We start from the raw sequence: 24,026 nt of genomic DNA on the forward strand, positions 1-24,026 counted from the left end.
AGAAAAAGTGAGAAAAGTAACATTATAGCCAAATAATTATTGTATAGTAATAATAATTTAAAAACTGTTCCATGGGCTTCCCACCCCTATTCCCTAGTTTATATGTTTACATTCTACTTAGATTTCATTTGCGGGGGGGGGGGGGGAGTTCAACCACTTCAAAAGTCAGAAAAGCAGTAATTTCAGTGTCCTTTCTTCCTTCCCCTCAAGTTCCCCCCTTCCGTGATCTAGAAAACAATCACTATTAATAATAGAGAGTTGAGTACACTATAACAAAAGATAGAGTAACTCTCTGCCACTGTGTATCTGAACCAGCAAGTTAAAAAGAAAAGTTTGCTGTAGTTCTTGAAGTCTTTGTTATCTTGAGTGTCTCAGAGGTGACTGCCCAGCATGCACTTTGTAAAGTGCTTTAGAATCTACAAATCTTCATGGTTTACAATTTCTTGTCCACTACAGATTAAATTTAGCTATGATACTGACCACAGTAATCAATCTGAAAATCATACTTTGTAATTTTTCAGATACATGAAAGTTTCTTAAGAGATCTATAATGTATCAAAATGTATGGCTTTGGAGTAATAAATATGCACTTGATAGAGAGCTGACGTGGAGTCTGCAGTGATTGGAGACAACTCTAAAACACAAACTGCTTTTGGATACCAGTAAACTATAATCCCTCAAAGGTGAGGGCTCTAAATTCAACAGGTGGTTTACCTAATGGCATGGTAAGTTTCACTAAAGAATGCCTATACTTTGCATGGCGTTTACTGCATTCCAGGGATGTAACAGAGTTTAGGGTAATAAAAATAATTATAAAAGCAAATTCCAAAGAAGAAAAGGAAAATATCAGGATGAGTAGTAAGTTAGTCAAGAAGAATTTCAATGAAATAATTTTTAAACTTCAAAAATAATTTTCATGTATTATCTACTAAAAATTGAATCTATAATTAAAACTTCCTTCATATGTTGGCATTTTCAAAATGTATTATTCATTGCTGACTTTATACTCAATCTAATATGTTACTGGTGTCCTTAGGGTAATATCTGTAAAATTTCCACACCAGTTACTTAAGTACTACCTCCATTATCATTCCTAACAAAAATCAAACATTTTAAATCCCATCTTCTTTAGATTCTATTAAGAAAAAGGTATAATGAGAAGAAGGAAAGGGAATGCAACATTCATGGTGAGTGAGGCTTTGAGGTAGGAAGGTAGCAGGGCAAGTTCTCTACCCCACTTCATCTGAATGACCATTCTCCCATATTTTTTTTTTTCACTTCCTGTTCTTTCTCTTTTGTAGATGGGTTGGCCACAATGTCAACCTCATTAGCTGAGGCTGGTAAACAAGACTGAAGAGGTGAACCTACTCCAGTGCCTTTATTTCTCCTCCATCTCAATTCTCCATCTTTGCCCACACTGAATTTTTTTCAAGAGTGAAACTATGGGAAAATAAATGAAATATAAAACTGGAAAGTAAAAATACAATATAATAAGATGAAATGGCAAGAATGGCAAATAAGGCACTGACTCCTTCTAAATATTTAGTTTATACTTAGAAATAGGTCTATCTAAAGGAAGATTTGTTTTTGTTGGGGGAGAGAATGATGGAAATTGTTTCCTTTAAAAGTTACAGAGCTAGAAAGATCCTTAGAGACCATCTGGTATAAACTAACGGAGAGTTTCAAAAACAATTCTTCTTTCTTAATTCAGATTTTGTCAGACCATCTTTTTGAAAAGGGAAAGTCATCCAAAGGCATTTGCACTAAATTAGAGTTATAGGCTGGAGGTTTTCCAGTAAGAATTATAGAATAGAGGCTTTGTTTATTAAAGCCAATTCTATAAAGGAACAACTGAAACAATTAACAGATGGAAAGTTTAAAGAAGTAGTGAACAATGCAGACACCGGGACCTCTATTTGCACTAAATCAGAGACAGTTATCCGCAGCTCTCCAAGTGGTGCCCGTGAAATGTTACCTATCTACGTGGCGATTAGGAGTTGGCTTAAAAGCCACAACCGCTTCCCCTTGGTCCGGATGGGGCCCTCTTGTGTACATGTTATTGAATGCATACCCATCAGCTGGAGGATACTCTGATACACTGGACTGCTGAAAGACAGAGGGAAGAGAGATTAAAGAGTCGCTAAGGCTATTGGAATGACCACTAATATCAGTCAACAAAACCTTCCACTATATTGTGATCAGTTTCTCAATTTCAAGTGTTTGACCATTATTAACAAGTTATGAAAAGGGGGTGATATATTTTGGTCAAAGACCTATTTATAACAGGAAAAGTCATTAGTACCAAAGCTAAATTGTAATTCTGAAAATAAGTGGGTATACAAGCAACAAATTCTTTCCTCAGGAATTTCAGTAATAAGTGATTTTGGTAGTAGGTAGACTTTAATGGCTTACATAAAATAAAACTGGTTTAAAAACAACAATAAAACTCTTCCCCCTCGCTCTCTGTGTTTAAGGAACAGACCCTTACCACTCTAGCAAAGTAAATAATACCACATGAAAATCATCTAAACCCTGCATTAAAATTATACTACATTTCATTTTTTAAAGATACACAGACCCTATTTTTTTTATTTTTTAAAAATGGCAGCTACTATTATCAGATTTACTGTTGAGGGAAATACAGAAAGACAGAAGGAAATACAGAAAGACAGAAACACATTAATCTTGACAATCAATACAGGATAAGACAATGCTGAAGTAATTCTTTTTTGTAGTTACCCAATTCCAACATGAGCCCACTGGGTGCTACCAGGAGGGGGAACTGAGGTCTACGGGCCCCAGTGAGCACATGGTTTCAAAGCTATGGGGAAAATAAGAAACAGAGACAAAAAAAAAAAAAAACAAACAACCCATTCATGTAAAGATTTTATGCTGTTTCCTTATATGTAATCAAGTATGGAGGAGGCACAATAGACCATGAAGTACTGGAAGTCCTTGGCTATTTAAATTGCTTATGAACTCATTAGAGCAAAATATTTGAAACTGGAAATGTTTTAGAAAAGTCTTAGATACATGTTTACTATAGTTCATCCTAATGACAGAGTTGGCAGGAGTAGGGATATGTTTAAACACTGATGGTATAGGTGAGGTTTCTCCAATGGACTAGTGTGGATGTCAAAATACCCACACTATATTACTCCTTTAGAATATGCTTAACACACAAATGCAAAGAAACAGTTTTCACCATTTAAATACCTTAGCTTAAATCATCAACAAAATGAAAAGGCAACTATAAAATGGGAGAAAATATTTGCAAATCATATATCTGATAAGGACTAAAAATCCAAAATATATGAAGAACTCATATAGCTCAAGAGGAAAAAACAAACAAACAAAAAATCCATCCAGTTAAAAAATGGGCAAAGCAACTGAATAGCCATCTTTCCAGAGAAGACATACAAATGGCCAACGGGTACATGAAAAGGTGCTCAACATCCCTAATCATCAAGGAAATGTAAATCAAAATCACAATGAGTTGTCACCTCACACCTGTTGGGATGGCTATCATCAAAAAGACAAGAGATAACAAGTGTTGGTGAGGATGTGGGAAAAAAAGGAAACCCTTGTACACTGTTGGCAGGAATGTAAATTGGTGCAGCTGCTATGGAAAACTGTATGGAGGAGATTGCCTGGGGGACTCAGTCGGTTAAGCGTCCAACTTTTGATTTCAGCTCAGGTCATGATCTCCTCGTCATGAGATTGAGCCTGTGTCCGGCTCTGTGCTCAGTAGGGAGTCTCCTTGGGATTCTCTCTCTGTCTGCTTCTGTCCCCAACACTCAGCTCACACAAGCTCTCTCTCTCTCAAAATAAATGCATAAAATCTTAAAAAAAAAAAAAAACAGTATGGAGGTTCCCCCAAAAATTAGAAATAGAACTACCATACTATTCAGCAGTCCTGCTACTGGGTATAATAGTAAAAGAAATGAAATTAGGATCTTGAAGAGATATCTGCATCTCCATGTTCACTGCAGCCTTGTTCACAATACGGAAACAAGATAAGTGCCCATCAACATATGAATGGGTAAAGATATGGTATAAATATACAACGGAATATTATTCAGCTATGAGAAAGAAGCAATCTTGTTATTTGCAACAACACAGATGGACTCTGAAAGCATTCTGCTAAGTGAAATAAGCCAAAGAGGAAAAGAACAATACTGCATGGTATCACTCACATGTGAAATCCAAAAAAAAAAAAAAAGTTGAACTCATAGAAACAGAGTAGAAAAGTGGTTGCCAAGAGCTGGGGGAAATCAGAAGAAGTTGGTAAAAGGGTACAAACTTTCAGCTATAAATGAATAAGGTCTGAGGATCTAATGTAAAACATGGTGAGTACAGCTGATAACACTGTATTGTGTAATTACAATTTGCTAATAGAACTTCAATGTTCTCAACAAAAGAAAAAAAGATAAGTATGTGAGGTGACAGATGTGTCAATGTGCTAATTAACTAGATTGGGGGGGGATCCTCTTGCAATGCATATCAAATCACCAGATGAACACCTTAAATATCTTACAATTTTGTCAATTATACCTCAATAAAGCTGAAATTAAAAATGACAAATAAGGGGGTGCCTGGGTGGCTCAGTCTGTTAAGCATTTGCCTTCAGCTCAGGTCATGATCCCAGGATTCTGGGATCCAGCCTCGCATCGGGCCCCCTGCTCAGCGGGGAGTCTGCTTCTCCCTCTCCCTCTGCTGCTCCACCCACCCCCGCTTGTGCTCACTTTCTCTCTCTCAAATAAATAAATAAAATCCTTTTAAAAAAGACAAATAAGTAGCTTAATTAATTCAGTTTATCATTTCCTAGTTGAGAGGAGAGGCACTAGATGATTAGGCAATGTTTTATAAAGAGGGTGTTAGAATCACCCTCACCTTTGGCTAACTCTGAACAGAACCAAGTGAGGTCAGTCAGCATGGGATCACTGGGTCCTGAGAGTGACTAGAAATATTGCAAGGGAGGAGAGAAATGATGACGTATGTCTACCTGTGATGACTACACAAGCTTGTTTAGGGCTGCTTGCTGCTGGTTCAGAGGAAGTAAAAAAGTTGAGTATTGCCACCCATGTTTGACACCCCACGTCACCCAAGCCTTTCGATTCTACACAAAACCACCAGATCCTGAATCATCCAAGTCTTGTCCTGAGTGTATTTATTTTAGTAGCAATAAAGTATAATAAAGTTCCTCTTCTGGGGATGATTGCATTTTTTATGCATTTTAAATCACCATTAGTTGGCCTCTTTTCCAACAAAACCTTATGGCATAAAAATCCCCTAAAACAGCTAGCAGGTCCTTTTCATTTCATTTTTTTACACCTCTGGATAAGTACGTAAGCCATAAAATGGAAAACAGTTTACAACAGGAAAGTGATAACTCATCACAAGGAAAGAGTCTCAATAATTCTTCCTTTAAAATTACTTCTTCCATGAGAGTAGACAACTTTCACACTGGAAGCCCAGAACACATGACTCTCTCTTTAAATATGCAAGTTTTTGAAAAAGAACCCACGGAAGTGAATTTCTGAGGCAATACATTAAGTGGATCTATTTTCTTATTTAAGATACAAAGACTGTAAGCTAGAAATTTCTGTGATTTGAAAATAGTCGGCTGTAACTATAGCAACAAGTGTGTCATAATTTCATGTTCAATTACATCTTTTTTCCTCTAAAAAAGTTGCCCTCTATGAGTAAAGGAAATCCACAGTGCTGAGGTCTGAACTATAAAATCCACACTGCTGAGGTCTGGAGAGGGACTGCCAACCAATGCAAAGGCTCTGAGGTCATTGTCTTAATCACTTAGAAGGGACAGCAGTTAGAGACTCTACCCTTCGATGTGCCAGAGGAAAAAACAATTACATTAGAAAAAAATATTTGTCTTCAAAGCAGTGTATTTGCTTTATTTCTGAAGTTTCAAAATTTAACCAATCTTCTATATTATGGTTACTGTCCAAGGGACTGATTTTTAAAAAATTAATTTATGTGTTTTTCCTTAAAAGTGAAGATTTACTCTGGTTTGTTAATCATTCCTTCATATCATGTTTGCTATATTATAAATACCCACAGCACTCTGAGAAAATTAATCTATGGAATTAAATAAAGGAAATGAACTGGACTTCAAGGAGGATCTAGTCATCATTTACTGTTTCTTCTCCAAACTAGACCTCATTCATCTGATTCCTTGGGTTCTGATCCTTCTATTTGGTTTGGTTCAGCTTTAAGCAATGTTTGATTTTCTTTTCTGACAGAACAAGAAAGAGTCACAGGAAAATCATTTTTAAGAAATGTGCAGAGATAACTTACCCAATTTCAATCTCTCAATTTGCTCCCCAAATAGGTTATACTCTAAAGCTTACTAAATACTTAAAAGGCACAATAAATTTTGTGATCTCCTCAGGGTGTATTAGGGTTATAAATGATCATTTGAGCCCGGGGACTGAGTCCAGAAGACACTCTGGCCTTCTAGCCAGGCTGAGAAGGTTTCGGGGTTTAGAACTAGGTAGAAGGAAGGAGGAAAGGAGGGCAGGAAGGAAGGAGGAAGGAGGGAAGACATGGGACATTTGGGAGAGCTGCTTGGGACAGGCTTCAGGGACCTAGGTTCAGGGAGCTGTCTTAAGGGTCTGACGATGGAGAGAAGAACAGAAAGAACAAGCCAAGCAGCAGTGGGGCAATTCTCTGACAGGGGGAGAAAGCAGGCACTCACAAATTGAAACGGGATCACCAAGGCTCAGGGAACACTAGCAGGTGGGTAGGGGTGAGTGCTAACAGGACTCTAAGGCTGGCGTTAGACTTCACAGGGAAACAAAGCAACTGTCACGGCAATGACAAAGAGGTGAGAGGTAACCAAGGGCAGCAGGACATATAGTCATTGGTTCCAGAACAATCTTCAGATCAATAAAATGAGAACTCACAATCAGAATTACAAGAGAATGCACAGGTTATTGCACTTTCTACAAAAAGTGATGCTAGGGCGCCTGGGTGGCTCAGTTGGTTGGGTGACTGCCTTCGGCTCAGGTCATGATCCTGGAGTCCCGGGATCGAGTCCCGCATCGGGCTCCCTGCTTGGCGGGGAGTCTGCTTCTCCCTCCGACCCTCCCCCCTTTCATGCTCTCTCTCTCTCTCAGTCTCTCTCTCTCTCAAATAAATAAATAAAATCTTTAAAAAAAAAAAGTGATGCTAAACAACTTTACCTCTGTGGATAATCTTTTTGTCTCCTGTTTGCGCTGATGTTCTGCTACATTTGCCACAGACTCAGCCAACTGATAAAGATCTTGTTCCATCGGTGCGCCCATGAAGCTGAGCATGGGAGGCTCCCAACCGTTGCGGAACCGCGGGACATATGGTGGGATGAACTGCTCTTTTGGCCATTCTGCTCTGTAGACGGACAGTAAGGCACAAAATTAAGAAATGTATCCATGTTCAAAATTACTTTCAATAAGGTTAGCCACAAAAAATAAAAACAGATAACAACAAACAGAAACAAAGCATACCTCATCTGCCCTCTCTCTCTTCAAAAAGGGAAAGTGAACATGCTTATACTAGTCTGTAATGCCAACAAAATGAAAGGAAGATTGAATCCTGCTTCATGATCTGTTTTCAGTACACTGCCTCAATTCTCCATTAATTCAGTTATGTAACATGGATATAGGTTTTGAAAATTTGGAAAAGGAGCATGAGGCTAGAAGTGTTACAAGTATTTAGAACACGAACTTCTCCTGTATCTAAAGTAGTTTCAGATTCTTATCTTTCCCTTCCTTCCCCTCCCTCGGTATGAACCCTCCTGGTATCAGATATATCTTTCAAAAGAGAAACAACAGAGAATGTTCTTAACATTTATGATTTTTTTAAGTTACAAAGTCCCCTAAATGAAACATTACCAATTTTATAAATTAAATTTATCAGTGAGCTTTTAATCAGTAAAATCAAGTTAGGACTAATCTGGAATCATAATCATTACCCGTTCATTATTTAATGACTCTAAGCGAGGCTTATTTCTACAAGCTCCTAATCATTCATGAACCACAAAAATAACTGGGACAGAAATTATAGCTTCATCTCTGCTATACTATGTTGTTTTATCTTTCACGAGTGAAAGATTAATTCTTCAGGTTATATTTCTACTATGATGAAATAAGTATTTTTATTCAGATTATTATGTACCTTCATGATCTTTTTATCTTTATGAATTTTTAAATCAGTATATTCATTTCCTAATACTCTTAACAATTAGGATCTAAAAAAATTACCTTTTCTCTTGTCAAGAGCTAACGATATATTTCCTTTTGATGTAGTTTTTCCAATGGTCATTCATTTTCTCATTTTGAGGTAGGACCCAAAATCAAGAAATTAGAAAGTCTGAGCTATTTTTGTACTAGGAGATCTGATGAATTTAGTAAGTTTCATGGGAAAATACTAAAAGATCCCACCTAGGCTTATCATAAGACTATAAACTATGAAAATCTAATAGATTTAAGAAATCTATTTAACCAACTACAATATATAAATAGCATGATACAGTAGGTTATATTAGTATATAAATAAATTTAAATATTGTTTTCAAAATAAAAACAACAACTACAGGGCTTTTAAATAATTTTTTGCTTGGTAAACCATTCAATATGTAAACCATATCCCAACACAAGCTGTTGCCTAAGTCCAAAATGTAAGTTTTATATTTTATATATAAACACCGTTTATATGTGTTTCAATAGAAGAAAAGGAGGAGGAAAAAAATTATGAACTGATCCATTACTTTTAGGCTAGCCCATTCAAAAGCATTAGGAAGAAAAGCGTCTAAGTGACCACACTGAATGACTCACTCTAAGTAGTGAGAGAAAAAAATGATTTGGGCCATGGTTAGGAAGGCAAAAATTATTTATTCACATACCATAAAATGATAAATATTTTTTTGCCTTGCCTAGGAAACTTTAACACTGCAATGTTAAATGAGGCAATGTAAATGATTTGTCTTCCACAATCACTACTGACAAAAATACGATTTTTAAAATGATCCCCTCCTCCTTTCCATTCCCACTACTACTGTTCCAGACCCAGGGAATGTTGCTTACTAAGGAATCTCTACACTAGCATCAGCATCCCAAGGGGCCTCCTGGCCTCACTTTGGTCCTTGTCCTTGCTAGGCTCAACTAGCAGACTGATCTTTCTAAAATGCAGATGTGATTATGTCACACTCCTATTCACACAGCTATTGGTTCTCCACAGCCTATAGAATCTTCTCCAACTCTTTAGCATGGCAGTGGGAGCCTTCAGAGCCCACCTGCTTATTTCCATGTGCCTCATTTAACACCATCCCTCCTCGCCCCCTTCCCCACAAGCACCTGCTATCCAAAGTCTATATACCAGCTAAACCCATATTCAGTCTCCATTCTCTTGACTTCCTACTTCATGCCCTCATTCATGCTTCTCTATTAGGAAGGCCCCTTCCCACCTATGTATTTGTGGAAATCCTACTCATCCAGTTGAAAGGCAGCATAGCAAAATAATTATGAACATCAACTCCAGAGCCAAATTGCCAGGTACAAATTGCAGATCTGCCACTTAAGAGTTATATGGCTTTGAGCAAATTACTTAACCACTCTAGGCCTCAGTTTTGTTATCTGTAAAATAGGGATAACAACAGTACTTATATAAAGTTCATAGAAGGGTGCCTGGCGAACACTATCTGTATAGTGTGTACATATATATTACATAATATACTACTCTTATTATCTATTGATTTTAAATGCCAGCTCTTCTTTGAAAGCTAACTACCCCCCTCTTCAAATCCTCTTCCTGATGGCTCTCCCTTACCAAACAACAGCAGTTTATAAGTCACTCCGGACAGTTAATATGCCTTACATTTTATAGCTTCCCCACTAGACTGGCTTTTTAAGGGTTTAGGCTTTTTCACCTGTAATGCTTAGTCTTTCATACGCAGAAGGCTAAAAATAAACATCTTGTTAGATTCCTGTAATAACAAAGAACAATACTTGAAGTATTACAGGTATTAAACTCATATACATCTACCTGGCTTTCATCCACGTTTCGCCCAGTGACATCCACAGCTGTCTTTCATCATTGTTGACAGTATAATTTAAGAACTCAATTGTGTCCTTAGTCAATAGGGGGCTGAGTACTGAACTGGCTAGTTCAGGACCTCCTGTTGCCTGCACCACCTAAAATGACAATAAATCATTTTTTAGCAAGAAGATGATGATTACTTGTATATTTTCAAAATATGTAAAATCCATGCCAAAACAAGCACTGTTTTTATATACTCAGATTTTGATGTGGTGCAGTGTACTACTTACTGAATGAAAAACAGCTTATTAAGTCAACCTACCCAGCCCAAAGGTGACTAATAATCTAGAATGAAAAGTTAGTAGCTTAACAACTTTCACAGGATCTATTGGTTGCATATGACCGTATTTTCCCTGGAAAATACTAATGGCTATCCAAAGAATTCTCAGTCAGGTTGTTTAACTATCTCTGCTTTTTGCTTAAAAAAAAAAAAAAAGTACATGTATCTTTCCTGGCAAATCTATTATCCCAAACTTGAAAAGTATGGTTCTATAAATGAATACTACAGAGAGAAATAAGGCTCAACTTAACAGTCCATGGCTGTGCCTATAAAGACATACAAAAATAAAAGGATCCAGAGAGAAAAGTGAGAGAAGAATGAGAACTGGTACTCTGAATCTATGGTATTTTTCCCCAGGATTTAATTCTAGGAAATTGTCCTGATTTCAAATGGATAATTTAATGATTAGCAGAAACAAATAAACAGGTGCACCTCTCTGATAAACAAAAGGTTGATAAGTGTATGTCCGGAAACTGCTCCAAATGGACTTCTCAGAGGCTTTTTCCTGGCTAAAGAATGGTAGTTATCTCCTAGAGCAGAAACCAGAGCCCTTTTATAAAAATCTCACCTTCCCAGAGATATGGCACAAGAAAAAAGGGATTTTTTTTTTGAATGGCTCCAGACCAAGAGTCAGTTTCTCAGTTTCTCCCCAGTCATCCAAGTGCTCTGAGCATGCTATGCTGTTGTATGCCTCTGTGTATCTGCACGTGCTGCTTCCCAGTTCCCCAAGAGGCCCTTCCTTTATCACTCAGAACTCTACTCCGGTACCACCTCTTCCAAGAAGCCCTCCTTAATCCCAAAGCATAGCTCCAAGGCACCTCAGTGTCCCCAGAACAATTTATGCATATAAGTAACACATTACATTTTAACTTATGGCTTATTTTTCAGTTTTCCCTCCTGTGAGGACTTGGACCAAGTCAATTGCAGAAGACACAGTGTTAGAGGGATGACTGAGAATCAGTGAAAGAAAAGATGAGAAGTAAGGAGGGAGGCTGACTCTTACTTGAGAACAAAATTTACCCTGCCTGGTACAGTAATTTTCTTACTTTCAAGCCCTATAAGCACTTCTGGTAAATATGTAGGAATGATTAAGAGGGAAAAGTAAAGGAGTAAAATCTAGGAGTAGAGGAACTTTAAAATCTTTGGGAATGAAAGAGAAGAAATGTCAATAAAAAGCTGTAAGACATAGTTCCCTCTCAAGAACGGATGTTAAGCACGTATGCATGTATGGTTGCTGTGGGTGTGCTTGTGTGTGGAGAGGCTGAGGGCAGAGGGCGGGTCTTGCAAGGTTTAAAGCCACTAAATTTTGTGTGGCTGGTCGTAGGCCCTAAATAAATGTTCCTTCCCATGTTTCTTGTCCAAGTAATATGTCTGGGGCCCTGTAGGCAGAACATTAAAAGGAGTAACAAACATATTCTGATTGGAGAGACCATGAAGAAGGAGTCATTTTTGATGGAAAAAAAAAGATAAAATGAATCCTATTTTCAGATACATAGCTTGATCACAAAGGCTACTTTCTACATGTGAGGGAAACCAGTCCCATTATTTTATAGTTCTCTTTCATGTAACGACTACATATCTACATATCTACTTATAATCTGTGAAAGAGTATGCCAAGAATGAGGAGATGGCAAAAACTCTTTTAGAGTCAACACTTCCTAATATTCAAACCAAGACAGTATCAAATGTGTTAAAGAATAAGGAATATAAATTTTGTTAATGAGATTCTATGGGCTTCTTTGCATATGAATGGCCTTGATTTAATTTTTAAAAGAGCTTATAAAGCAAGGATTATTCAACAATAACTAGACAAGTAGAAATCTGATGTTCTATATATAGAGCAACAACATCTGGAAGCATTCATAAATTATTGATGTAGTCTTGGACTTTCATCTTCTAATCTCTTATTGCCCAGTTCTGACACCTATGTTAATAATGTTACTTTCCTATGTTTGTAAAGCAATATTCATTTCATATTCTACTTCAGGTCCTGTCTATTTGCCCTTAGGGAAAGAAGGAGATTTATTATCCCTTTTTGTTACTTGCACTTTCTTTTTCTCTTTTTTTTTTTTTTTGATAATCAAGTAAAACCTATGGGAAATGCATTTGAATTTGCCCCATTTTTGATAAATATTAGAGTACTCAAACCATAGTGTTCATATGCCCTCAACCAAAATAACGAAATTTATCTGCTTCGTCTAGTCTTTAAAAAAAACAATAACAGAAATAAGACACAGGATAATCACACATTACTAACAATTATCATTATTGCCACTGTCATCCCACAAAGTGATCATTTGCTCTTCTGACAGGGACAGCCATTCACAAACACTCCACCCATGCCTGCCTTAGCCCACAAAGGAGGAAAGTCTGTCCTCCTCGAAGTATTTAAAAGAGACTCCACCTCCTTTCCACTCCTCACTCACTTGTCCTCCCACAAAAACCAGAATGACCCATCTAACTGGTGAAATTCTAGAAAAGGGTGATTTGTAGCCTACTCTCTTTTCAGATCTGTCTGTATGGGAGGGCGACAATTGCTCCATCTGCTTTCTGTCACATGCTTTTCCCAAACCCCTGCACTTTTTTGTTGTGTACTCTTTAATATTCCAGTGAGTTCTCCCAACTGCCCCGTAGGACAAGATGGTTGGATGTAACGTCAGCCTAGACAAGTTGCTACTACACCATTTGCAGATATAAGAAATATATAATGTGAAGGGAGGTATATTACCATACCACATAAGGAAAGAACATAGCTGCATACTGAAAATCTTGAAAATGAAGATGTGTATCTTGGATCCTGGCCTCCGGCACAAGAGGTATAACCTTTTGCTGGATAAACTCATAGGAACATCCAACTCCTTCACAAAGGGAATTGTTCCCAACACACCCTTTTGTTAGCTTTAAAAATTATACCTTTTGTACAAATATACATGTATGAGAAGGGAGTTTTCTGGGGGGAAAAATGTATTATGTGGATATCACTCCACCTGACACAGAGTGAGCATGCTAAAGACTACTAATTGCTCCCTAGTGTCCGCTCTCTTCTTCCTTCTAGAAAGAGAAGCCTCTACATTTTAGATGAACCTACAGGCACGCAGATGGAGACTATATTCCTTTGGTGTTCAGTATGGCCACATGAAAACATTCAGGCCAACTGGACAAAGGCAGAAATTACCTGTTTAAGTTCAGAGTCAGCTCCTTAAAGATAAATCATCTTTCTTTGCCCCTGTACACAGCTGTAACAAGGGCATGGAGGTAAATCAGCTTCCACCATAGAGACATCTGACACAGTTGCTCAATTCTTCTCTTGGACACATTTTCTTCATCTGGCTTCCAGAATACCATAATATTCTTATGTTTCTTCTCCTGACTTAACTGCTTCTTCTCAATCTTCTTTGTTGGTTCTTTCTATTCTCCTAACACTGAATTGCGCAAGGCTCAACCGGTCCTTGTTCCTCAATGATGATTACTACCTTGGTGATAATGTCATGGCTTTAAATGCCTTCTATATGCAGATGATCCTTAAATATGTATCTATAGCTTTGATTTCTCCACTGAACTCCAAATTCATATATTCAACTACCAAATTTTTCCATCTAGATGTAACAAAATTTTGACATGTCTAAAACTGAATTCCTTATCTTCCTTCAAAAAAATCTGTCTTACCTATTGTCTTCCCCATCTCGATGAATAATTACTCCATCCCCCCACTCTTAGGCCAAAACCTTTGGAGATACCCTTGGCTCTTGCATAGCACATCTAATCAACCGGCAAATGTTGCTTCTATGGTTTATACCCAAAATCCAACTTCTTACGATTTCTAATGTCACCCAGTCCAAACACCATAATCTCTGATCTGGATTATTTTAATAACCACCCTAGTCCCTTCTTCCCCCAGATTTCTAAGTATTCTAGCCAGAGCAATCCTTTTGTGCTGAAAACACTCCAAAAGTGTAAAAGATTTCATAATCACTTATAAAGACCAACAAAATATGACCTCCTGTTGCTTTGCTGACTTCATCTCCTAATTAAGCTCTCCCTCATTCTGTTCAAGTCACAATACTTATTTATTCCAAGAACATAATTTGCAATTATCATCCCAGAGCACTCACAATAGCTGTTCTCTGTCTGGAATTCTCTTCTTTCAGAAATCCACATGACTCATTCCTCACTGCATTTGCTCAAATGACACCTCTCACCTTAACCAACCCTATTCAAAAAGGGTAATACTCCACCTTGCATACGTGTGCACACTTGCATGAGCATACACCTGAAATATTCCCCGTTCTCTGTCCCTGCTGTATTTTTTCAAATAACACTTATTTTTAGCAAAATATATTATTTATGCATATATTTAGGTTACTGATTGCCCCTCCATACTACAAATATAAGTTCCAAGAGGGCAAAAATTTATGTCTGTTTTATTCCTGATAAGCTACTAATAATGGTAAGCATGTAACAGGCTCTCAATTAGTATTTCTGAATAAATAAATAAATGAGCAAAGCCCTCCATCCAGTACCAGTACCTCCTCACACCCAGCCTATTTTGGGAGAAAGAGAAAAACTTTTACATTATTATAGCCATTTGCATTATATCCTAGTATATACTGAAACACTAGCATCTGATAAATATTTCTTTTCATCTTCCTAGCTCTGTCAGAGACATCGGCTTCCTCAGCAATAAAGTAAAGGTGCTTGAACAGGATGATTTCTAAGGTTCTTTCAAACTCCCGAATTGCACATTCTCGATGTTGACACAGATGCCAAGAGAAATCATATCCATGCAAAGTAATGAAGGAAAACTGTCGAGATACTCCAGACAGACACTTGGGGTTGAAAAACATACTAAGAGTGATTACTTTCTTAAATTAACAGTCTTACCATATTTAATGGAGTAAATAAAAAATGAACCAAATCTGCAGCACTCGGATTCTGGATGTGAGACTTCAGTTTGGCCTATAGCATTAAGAAAACAGACAAACAGATTACTATGATGCAATCAAGCAAAAAACAGATGCTCATAAAGGTCTGATACAGACTCAGAGAAAGAGTTCTTTACTACTAGTTTAACTTTTAATATATGAATCAGCCTAGGTAAGTCAGATTAAGAGAATTTAGTTTAAAAACAAGTTAGGAGTTGTTCTTTTTTGATAATTTGCTTGGATACATAGGTTTTATTATCTGTTGTCCTAATTAAAAGCAAATCAAAACATACATACCAAAAAATCTACAAGAATAATTTTATCTCTTCATTTAATCAGGAACCTCCTGGCTAGAATTTGATCTCCTTCGTTTGTTTCTTTTGGTTATACACAAATAAATTCCACTTACCAGAAGGTTAAATCCATGTTTAAACTTTTGTAAACAGTCAACAAACTCCTCAGGAGGGGGAGGTTTTGCCCGCAGAGTTAAAACACCCTCTAAAAGAAATAAACGGGAAGGGGGACAGATGAAAGCAAAGCTGTCAGAAAATCTAGTAGGGGCACCTGAGTGGCTCAGTCGTTAAGTGTCTGCCTTCAGCTCAGGTAATGATCCCAGGGTCCTGGGATTGAGCCCCACATCGAGCTCCCTGCTCAGTGGGAAGCCTGCTTCTCCCTCTCCCACTCCCCCTGCTTGTGTTCCCTCTCTCGCTGTGTCTCTCTCTGTCAAATAAATAAATAAAATCTTAAAAAAAAAAAAAAAGAAAATCTAGTAAATGAAAAAATAAAAAGCCCCATTTGTGTCTGTAAAATTTGATCATTCCAGATACCATGCTTCCTAGCTACTCTAGTACATCTCCTAGACTCACTGTAACAAACTAAGGTGATCCAACATTTGAAATAGACCCTTCTACCCTTAGGCTCTACTGACTCCTCACCAATTCCATAGATTTATGCTGTAGCCCTTTTATGTCCCAATTATTGCGCTTATCACCACAAAGACTATAAAAATGTGCGGGTTATAAGCCCTGCTCTGAAGGGCCTTAAAATCTTTAGAAAACCCAAATCGGTAAGTAACAAAGATACACCAAGGAAATGTTGTAGAAAGAGACTGCACCTGGTTGGGAGATGGGAAAATGGACACCTAACAGATGTTTCATGGGGAAAGTAGCTTTTAAGATGGGATCTGAAAGGTCTGTTACACGGCAATTTGGTAAGAAAATGTCATAGTTGGATACAGCAGTATAAGTAAAAAAACATGGAAAAAGGAAATTGCATGTACGTGAAACAACAAACTAAAGCAGAGAAACCAAGAGAATGGAAAAGCAGACCAAGGTTGGACTGAGGGTGACCTTGACTGCCAGAGGGGCGGGGGGAGGAGCAGAAGTAAATCAACAGAACATGGAATTAACATGCTGTTCAGAAGAATGAAGTGACTACATTAGATGACGACAACTGTCCTCCCAGAATAAAAGACTGGAGGCTTGAAGACTACTTAGAGAGCCAGGTAAAAAATGATGACAGCTTGAAGCAGACATTAGCTATGAAAATGAAAAGGGAAACAACTGGGTATAAAACACACTGAAAAAATAAAATCGATGTTGGCTGCAAGTTAGAGAATGAAGTCATACTAGACCTGTGGTCTTGAATCTGGATGACCAAGAGGAGAGAACACCCCTCATAACGAATACAGCAGGAATAAGTGGTTTGAGACATAAGGATGCAATAATACTTAATTTCAGAATATAGGGAGGTGACGTACACCCAGAGGTACACATCTGGAAGACAAGTCTACAGGTCACATGCTTAGGAGGTAGACATGAGCAAGAGAAAAACTGGGAGGTCACGTGTCATGAAAGGGATATTTACTCACTATTCTTTTAATTTTGTTCCACAGTTATAAGTTTATACATTTTGAGGCCATTTTAAATAGCTAACTACAGCATACCCCAAAACAGCTTGTACGTGACCTGAATATATTCTTTGGGAGTTCTGTGATATAAAAATTCAAATCCATTGATAGTTGTAACTATTTTAATGAGAAAAATCAATCCTTTTAACAAAATAATGAGGTTCTATATTTATAATAAAATAAATCAAAATAGGGGAAGAATAGAGCCATGCCTTTCTTTAACAGACATTAATTTTACAGTCACTAATTAAAACTACAGAGATGGTTGTTAGCTGAATCTCAGAGTCTCTGTGATTTAGGTTAAGTATCCTAGAATCTTTTCTTACTATAGCCAACTTGGAACCAAAATGGACCATTCCCTGGGGTCTTCTTAGTCTCTGCCTAACTCCCAGGTGCTATCCCAAAACTAGAAAAGGGACTTTGACCCACTGTCAATGGAGTTTTGCTGAGCAGTTCACAAGGGCAGAAACTCTGCCTAGCACTGGAGTTCTGAATGGTCTTTAGAAGTTTAAGAAAATCCAGCGGCGCCTGGGTGGCTCAGTGGTTAAGTGTCTGCCTTCGGTCATGATCCCAGGGTCCTGGGATTGAGCCCCGCATTGCATTGGGCTCCCTGCTCAGTGGGGAGCCTGCTTCTCCCTCTCCCACTCCCCCTGCTTGTGTTCCTGCTCTCACTGTGTCTCTCTCTGTCAAATAAATAAATAAATAAATAAATAAATAAATCTTAAAAAGAAGAGAAAATCCAACTTACCTCCTGGTCCTTTCTTTTTACCTTTCTTACTTTTCTTCCTTTTAGAAAGCTCAGAAAATGCTTCAGCTGCTTTTTGGAGTTTTGTGATAAAAAATTCAATGTCATCCAAAATGTGGTTTAATATTTGCTGGAATTAGAAATTACAGAATAAGATTTAAGACAAAATAAAACCATTTTTGCCTCGACTGAATACTATTAGTCAGTAAAGGAAAATCAGAAAGTTAAAAAAAAAAAAAGAAAAAAATACCTCCCACATGCAAATTTCAAGTTTATCACTAATTCTAAGAAAAAGAATTGAACTAAATATACATATACCCGTGGCTAAAGTCTGACATTTACATTTTTCTTTAGCTTGATCTTGTTCTATTTTCAATACCATAAAGAAAGCATTCACAATATCTATTCAGATTATTAATTATTTTCAACTACTCTAATTTTCTCATAGGGTTCTCCCACATAAAGTTAGGGGAAAAATTCTAAGAAACATCTTGTTAGAAGAGGAATGAGCATTTCTGTTTTCTAATAAATATGCCAATAAAGTACCAACAATATTATTTCATGGAATTAAAGGTATATAGAATGTTCTGATTACTTAATAAACACATAGATAATCTAGAATAATAATCATTAATGAGAGTTGCCACATGGTAAAATAGAATTAATGATGAATTATGCTTTCAGGGATTATTGGATCAGTTTTGATTGTCTTAGCTGACTTTCTCTAGTATGTGTGAAACCTGACATTCTTCTAATTTAAAAGACTAGAAACCGGGATTAAGTAAACTTTTAAATATAATAAATAATGGTATAATATAAAAATTAAATTCCAAACTTCAAATTCCTGTATTTGTTTCCAAATAAGCTAGGATTGTGTATAACATAAATAGTAATTACATTGAGATTATATTTTATTATTATATCAGAAGGCATTGTCATTCTGTAAGTAAATTACTATTGACTAATAAAAATAAATACAGCCTTATTCTTTATAAAATATTAAAATTTACATATCTACTTTTAAAAAATTCCACTTAACTTTTATCTTTCAGGCATTGTAAAATTGTTTAATAAAAATAAATGTCATGAAGAGGTATTTAGAAGACATTTCAATTATGAATTACAAGTTATGAAAAAAGTTAAAATCCCCCAAATCTGATAATTCAGTTTAGATTCCTTTGTAAACTAGTTAATATGCTAGTTCTTCTATCAGAGCCCTATCCTACTAACTAAATATTGGCATAAAGGCAAAAATAGTTAAGAAAGAAATAATTCAAAGGGCATAACCACCAATGGAAAGAGAAAATACAGTTTGCACAAAACATCTTTATTTAAATCAACTTCATTTTCCCTGCTGATATTTTTTTCCTCTTTAAAAAGAAGGCAATGGCCTAAAGAGGACTGTTGGACCTACCACGTCTCTGTCAATTCGGGCCGCCATCATTTCAGGTGCTTCTTCCTGCTCATGATACTGCCTTGGTTTCTCAACTAAAGAAAAAAGAATCACAAGTCTTTCAACCTGTTACCGAAGCAAGATCAATCTAGGTAGTGAAACATGAAAAGTGGATAGAAAAGAGTGCCATTTGCAAAAGGGAACACCTTCACTGGATACAAAATGAAAACTGCTCATCATCCATCAATGACATGCATCCTTGCCATCACTAACTGAGGAGCACTTGGCCAGGGCTGACGGGCTTGCCTTTAGCCTTTATGATTTACCCTGTAACTTCCCCTTCTATTCTCCCTCTTCCCAACGACAGCTGCCTGTAGAACCAACCCTAACTTCTCACCCTATAATTCCTGTACAAGAAAGAAATATAAACTCACATTTAAGCACCCGCTCCTCAAAAAGTGGTGAACTAATTTCTAATGCAACCTCCCAATTTTATACATTCCACCACTGTGATTACAATAAAGCTTTGGGGGTTCTGACAGTAAAGTGCTTCTTTCAAATTCTAGTTGTCATTAAGCACAATGTTGGGCTCACTGATTTATACTTTGTAAGTATAAATACTCTACAGGATTTGCAAATTAAGTAATACATATCTTAAGAGCACTCAAGATGTTAAGTTAGCTCAGTTAGCTAAAGCATGATGTTAATCATAAGGTCACTATAATGAACTCCCTTCTGGTTAATACTACCACTAAACACAGATACTTCTACATATATTTCACAGTAGATTAAATAAAAGAAAAACTGTACAGATGAAACTGGAAAAATGTATCATCAATAATGGAAAAAACTCATGATACATCATCATGACTCATGATGTTCAATATAGAAAACTACAAAAAATACTGAGAACTCTGTATTTATACCTCTTCTGCCTTTCCCAATAAATGGAGTATCGCCCCCCCCAAAAAAGAAGAAATTATGGAGTTTTTTGAAACTTAATTAGTGGCTCTTAAGTACTTTAAAATAATTAAATTTATATTTATGAACTCTTGCCAGTTAAATGCTGTTTTACATGGAGTTAGCGGCTTTCTTGGGTATAGTATACTACAGAAAGCATGTTGAACTTGAAATACAGCTAGTAAGAACTCCAGATAAGCCCCAAAATATCACTTGGAGGGTGAGGTAAGGGGAGATGCAGTATCTCGCAGACTTTTTCACAGTCTCTGGCACCACTATGAACCCCACTGCCACTACTCTACAGAGATCACTTTTGGAAGTCAGGGGTAAGGCTGTGTCAAGGATTCAAAGGAGATGTTTAGTCTGAGTTAGCTGGAGCCTTCAGAGGGACCAAAAAGATACTCCTTTTGGGGGGATTTCCAACCAAAAACTGGCCTGGGTCCAGACAGAACCTCACATGATAAGTGCTACGTTCTACATGGCCTAGTAGAAAATTAGAAGTTCTGAAAACTCTTTCTTACTCTCATTTAAATAGGTAAGACTGCACAGAATATTTTAGACAAAATCTAATGAGAGCCCAGAAACATCTCTTTGTTGTAAATCATATTAGGTTTTACAGATGTTTTCACAAATTTATTCAGAATATTTATAAACTTAAGATCTCTTATCCTTCCTCAACTTCAAGGAAGACCATTTTGATCTCTCTCAAAACCCACATCTCTTCTACCAAAATAGTAGCAACAACAAAACACTATGTGAACACAAAAAGTAGAAAACACTACAAACTCCTATTAGCTTTTTAAACACAAAATATTACAGAAAAAAAACAGATCAACAGAAATTTGTATGATTTCTAAAAACAAATTGTTATAAAGTAAATATTCTGCTACTTCATTTTTGATAAACAGATGTTTCAAAGACTTTTTTCTTTCATCTGTCTGGTAGCTGGGCTTACATGTAAATCTCTAAAAAATAACTTCAAGTATACAAAAAAAATAAATAAAATGGAAAGCAATTCAGAAATAAAATGAACTCAATTTGGCAAAAATGAGATGAACCACACGTTATGTGTTTTACACTGCAGTAGGGACTGTTGTCGACATTATTTGCTTTCAGATTCACAGCAACCCATGAATCATTATCCCCACTTTACAAGTGAGGTTGAAACACAAAGAGATACCATCCAGGGTCACACAGCAGATCCTGGTCTTACTCCAGAGTCCAACTTTTGACTCACCAGACTCAAAATAAAGTCTAGTGTCACTTATTTTTGGCCACCAAGTTCTATTGTTTAACTACATTGTTAGATATCTGCATGAATAATGTTTTATTAGATAAAGGATAAGTGATTTAAGTCCACTGAACAATGAGGCAGAACAGTGAGACTCTAGTCTTCATCAAATTCAAACTTGTTGATCACAATTTATTCACTCATAATAAAAAGATTGGACCAAACATATTTTAAGGCATTTTCAGTCATAAAAATTTCAGATTTGGTAAAAAAAAAAAAAAAAACAAAACAAAAACATTCTGACATATAAAAAGTTATGCTAAGTTCTATGCTCGGATTATTTGTCTTTGAAAAAGAATGTCAAGGTAAAATGATGATGCACACAAAGGGCCCCTCTGACAAGTTTAGTGAGATGGAGATGCTTTTACTCTTGTCCTAATACTCCCCTTACAGCCTTTTCATGTAAGCACAACAATTTTCCCAAACAGGAGAGTGGTAAGATAATAATAATGGAAAGAATTTTGAAGGACAATCTTTGCAAAAAAATCTGATAGTCTCTTCTCTGGTAGAGAGTTTGATTCACAGCTGAGTCAAACTTCCCATCTTTCTTTGATTGCATTAAAAAAAAAAAAAAAAAAGTAATCCTAACACCATATTTATTTAAATGACTGGTGTGAACTCTCATATACAATAGTCTTATAGTGTCAAAGTTTTAAATTTCCTTTATCTATGATTTTTTTTAATTAAAAAAGCTAACCTCAAGCTTCAGCTCAGAAATCAGCATCAGAATTTGAGAGCAAGAATTATGTCACAACCCAAAGTCAATGGTCAGTAAGTAGCAATCCTCAGAAACACTCACAGTCCCCTTGGTCAGCAGCCCATGCAGACCAGGCTGCCACCCGACTTCTAACATCCACCTGGGTAACAGTCCCAGGGGGCACCGGGGCAGGAGCTCTTGGCGGAGGCGGTATACCAGGGTCTGCTTTGGAAATCATCCTAAAAAAGATGAAAAAATAGAATTTTTACCATCTCCGTGTCCATCAATTCTCAGTTTATGGTATTAGTTCTTCAACCTTAAGAACGATGTCAAGGGGGAGGACAACAAGGACTTCCTAACCATTTCATTTTATGTATATTTACAAATGTATATGAAATATAAAAACACAGAAAAATTTTAATTCAACTGAACACTAGGTTTAATTTTTTTCTGGGTCTCCTGTGACTTGGAGAGGCTATGAACTAACTATATTCCTCATATCTATTTGTACCCAGGCTTCCTTCCCTTAAAATGCCACTCATCTGTCCTGACTCTGACAACACACGCTAGAGAAGGCTTCTCAGAGAAAGACCAGGAAACGCGGAGAGAAAAGGTGCACACATATACTGATAAACTAGGAAGAGCTAATGACTTGAAATCACAGGTTGTAATCTGTAAAATAGACCTTCACCGAAGATCATTTTTCTAAATCTTTAGAACAGAAACTACAACAACAACAAAAAACACCCCAAAAACCAAAAGAAAAACGCAAATAAAAAAACTTAAAAACAAAACAATTCTACCCCTTAATTTCTTTTAATGTTTTTACCTCAGGGCTTCAGGCCGCCTCTTCTGTTTCCCTCCTTTACTGTCACTGATCGCACTCTCAATGTCTTCACTAATGAGGTTTGCCTGCAGTGCAAGACAAGTTACCCGTGAGGTCATAGATTTTTCTTGTCTTAATGTATAGGTTCAAACAGCAACAGCAAAATGGATTACATTCCCTGTCTGAATCAGTAAGTGTCCTGATGCAAAAGAAAAGTGTTTTCTTTTTTTAAAATGTGCTTTCAAAACATGACTCTTGCAGTTTTTTGATGGTGAATTTTATGACAAATTTTAAAAACTGAAGAAGTTCTTAAAGGTTATTTCATCCAGATTCCATTACTTTAGACAAAAGCTATCCTTGCATACAGGCAAAGAGAAAAGGAATTTGCATATGCTGGAAATGTAAGTATATGTGGAAAATGTAACTGGGAGAAAATCTCTACCTAAAAAGAAATGAAGGAATTAGAAGTGCATGCTGGTCAAGCAGAGCCCTTCCCCTTTCTCAGCCTCAGGCTCCGGTGGGCACCCATTAACCTACTGGAACAAATCACTCAGTCCCAGCAGATACTCCCAGTTTGGGAAAATACACTACAATCGTGGGACGAACCCCAACACTAGGTTGTACCTTTTTTGATAACCACTTTATTCTGTCATTTCAGGTAAAAGCTAACTTTCTCCAAACAATTAACTTCTCTAATACTTTTCCAACAAGAATATTTGATGTGGTTTTCTTGGGAAACAGTGTGAAGTTAGCAGCTTCTTAAGAGGTGTATTTTGTTTGGTATGAAGTTTACTTATGACCAGTGATTATTATTGCATATTAGATTCTTGATGGGATGTACTCACCTCCTGTTTTTTGGTCCTGCTTGTTCTCTGTCATTTTGTATGTTTTTCTCAAATACGTATGCT

The 24,026-nt window shown here is 36.8% G+C and overlaps 1 protein-coding gene across 7 annotated transcripts in view; it reads right to left on the bottom strand.

Annotated features, from left to right (window-relative positions):
* The window catches only part of EPS8 (EGFR pathway substrate 8, signaling adaptor), a 175,711-nt gene that overhangs the window by 23,198 nt on the left and 128,487 nt on the right, over positions 1–24,026 (bottom strand). For 5 of the 7 annotated variants that reach the window (XM_081821296.1, XM_081821294.1, XM_081821295.1 and 2 more), the window contains 9 exons: positions 23,122–23,204; positions 22,395–22,531; positions 19,366–19,439; positions 17,955–18,081; positions 15,707–15,795; positions 15,257–15,331; positions 10,042–10,190; positions 7,206–7,389; positions 1,976–2,106 (listed from right to left, as the gene is read on the bottom strand). In XM_081821296.1, coding sequence (XP_081677422.1) covers positions 1,976–2,106; positions 7,206–7,389; positions 10,042–10,190; positions 15,257–15,331; positions 15,707–15,795; positions 17,955–18,081; positions 19,366–19,439; positions 22,395–22,531; positions 23,122–23,204 — 1,049 coding nt within the window. Of the gene's footprint in view, positions 1–1,975; positions 2,107–4,956; positions 6,990–7,200; positions 7,390–10,041; positions 10,191–15,256; positions 15,332–15,706; positions 15,796–17,954; positions 18,082–19,365; positions 19,440–22,394; positions 22,532–23,121; positions 23,205–24,026 lie in introns of those variants that run through there. The other 2 variants (XM_081821293.1, XM_081821300.1) reach the window with 2 other exon arrangements.

The sequence above is a fragment of the Leptonychotes weddellii genome, chromosome 5 (assembly GCF_054177405.1).
Source record: "Leptonychotes weddellii isolate Sample4059 chromosome 5, ASM5417740v2, whole genome shotgun sequence".
Lineage (NCBI taxonomy): Eukaryota > Metazoa > Chordata > Mammalia > Carnivora > Phocidae > Leptonychotes > Leptonychotes weddellii.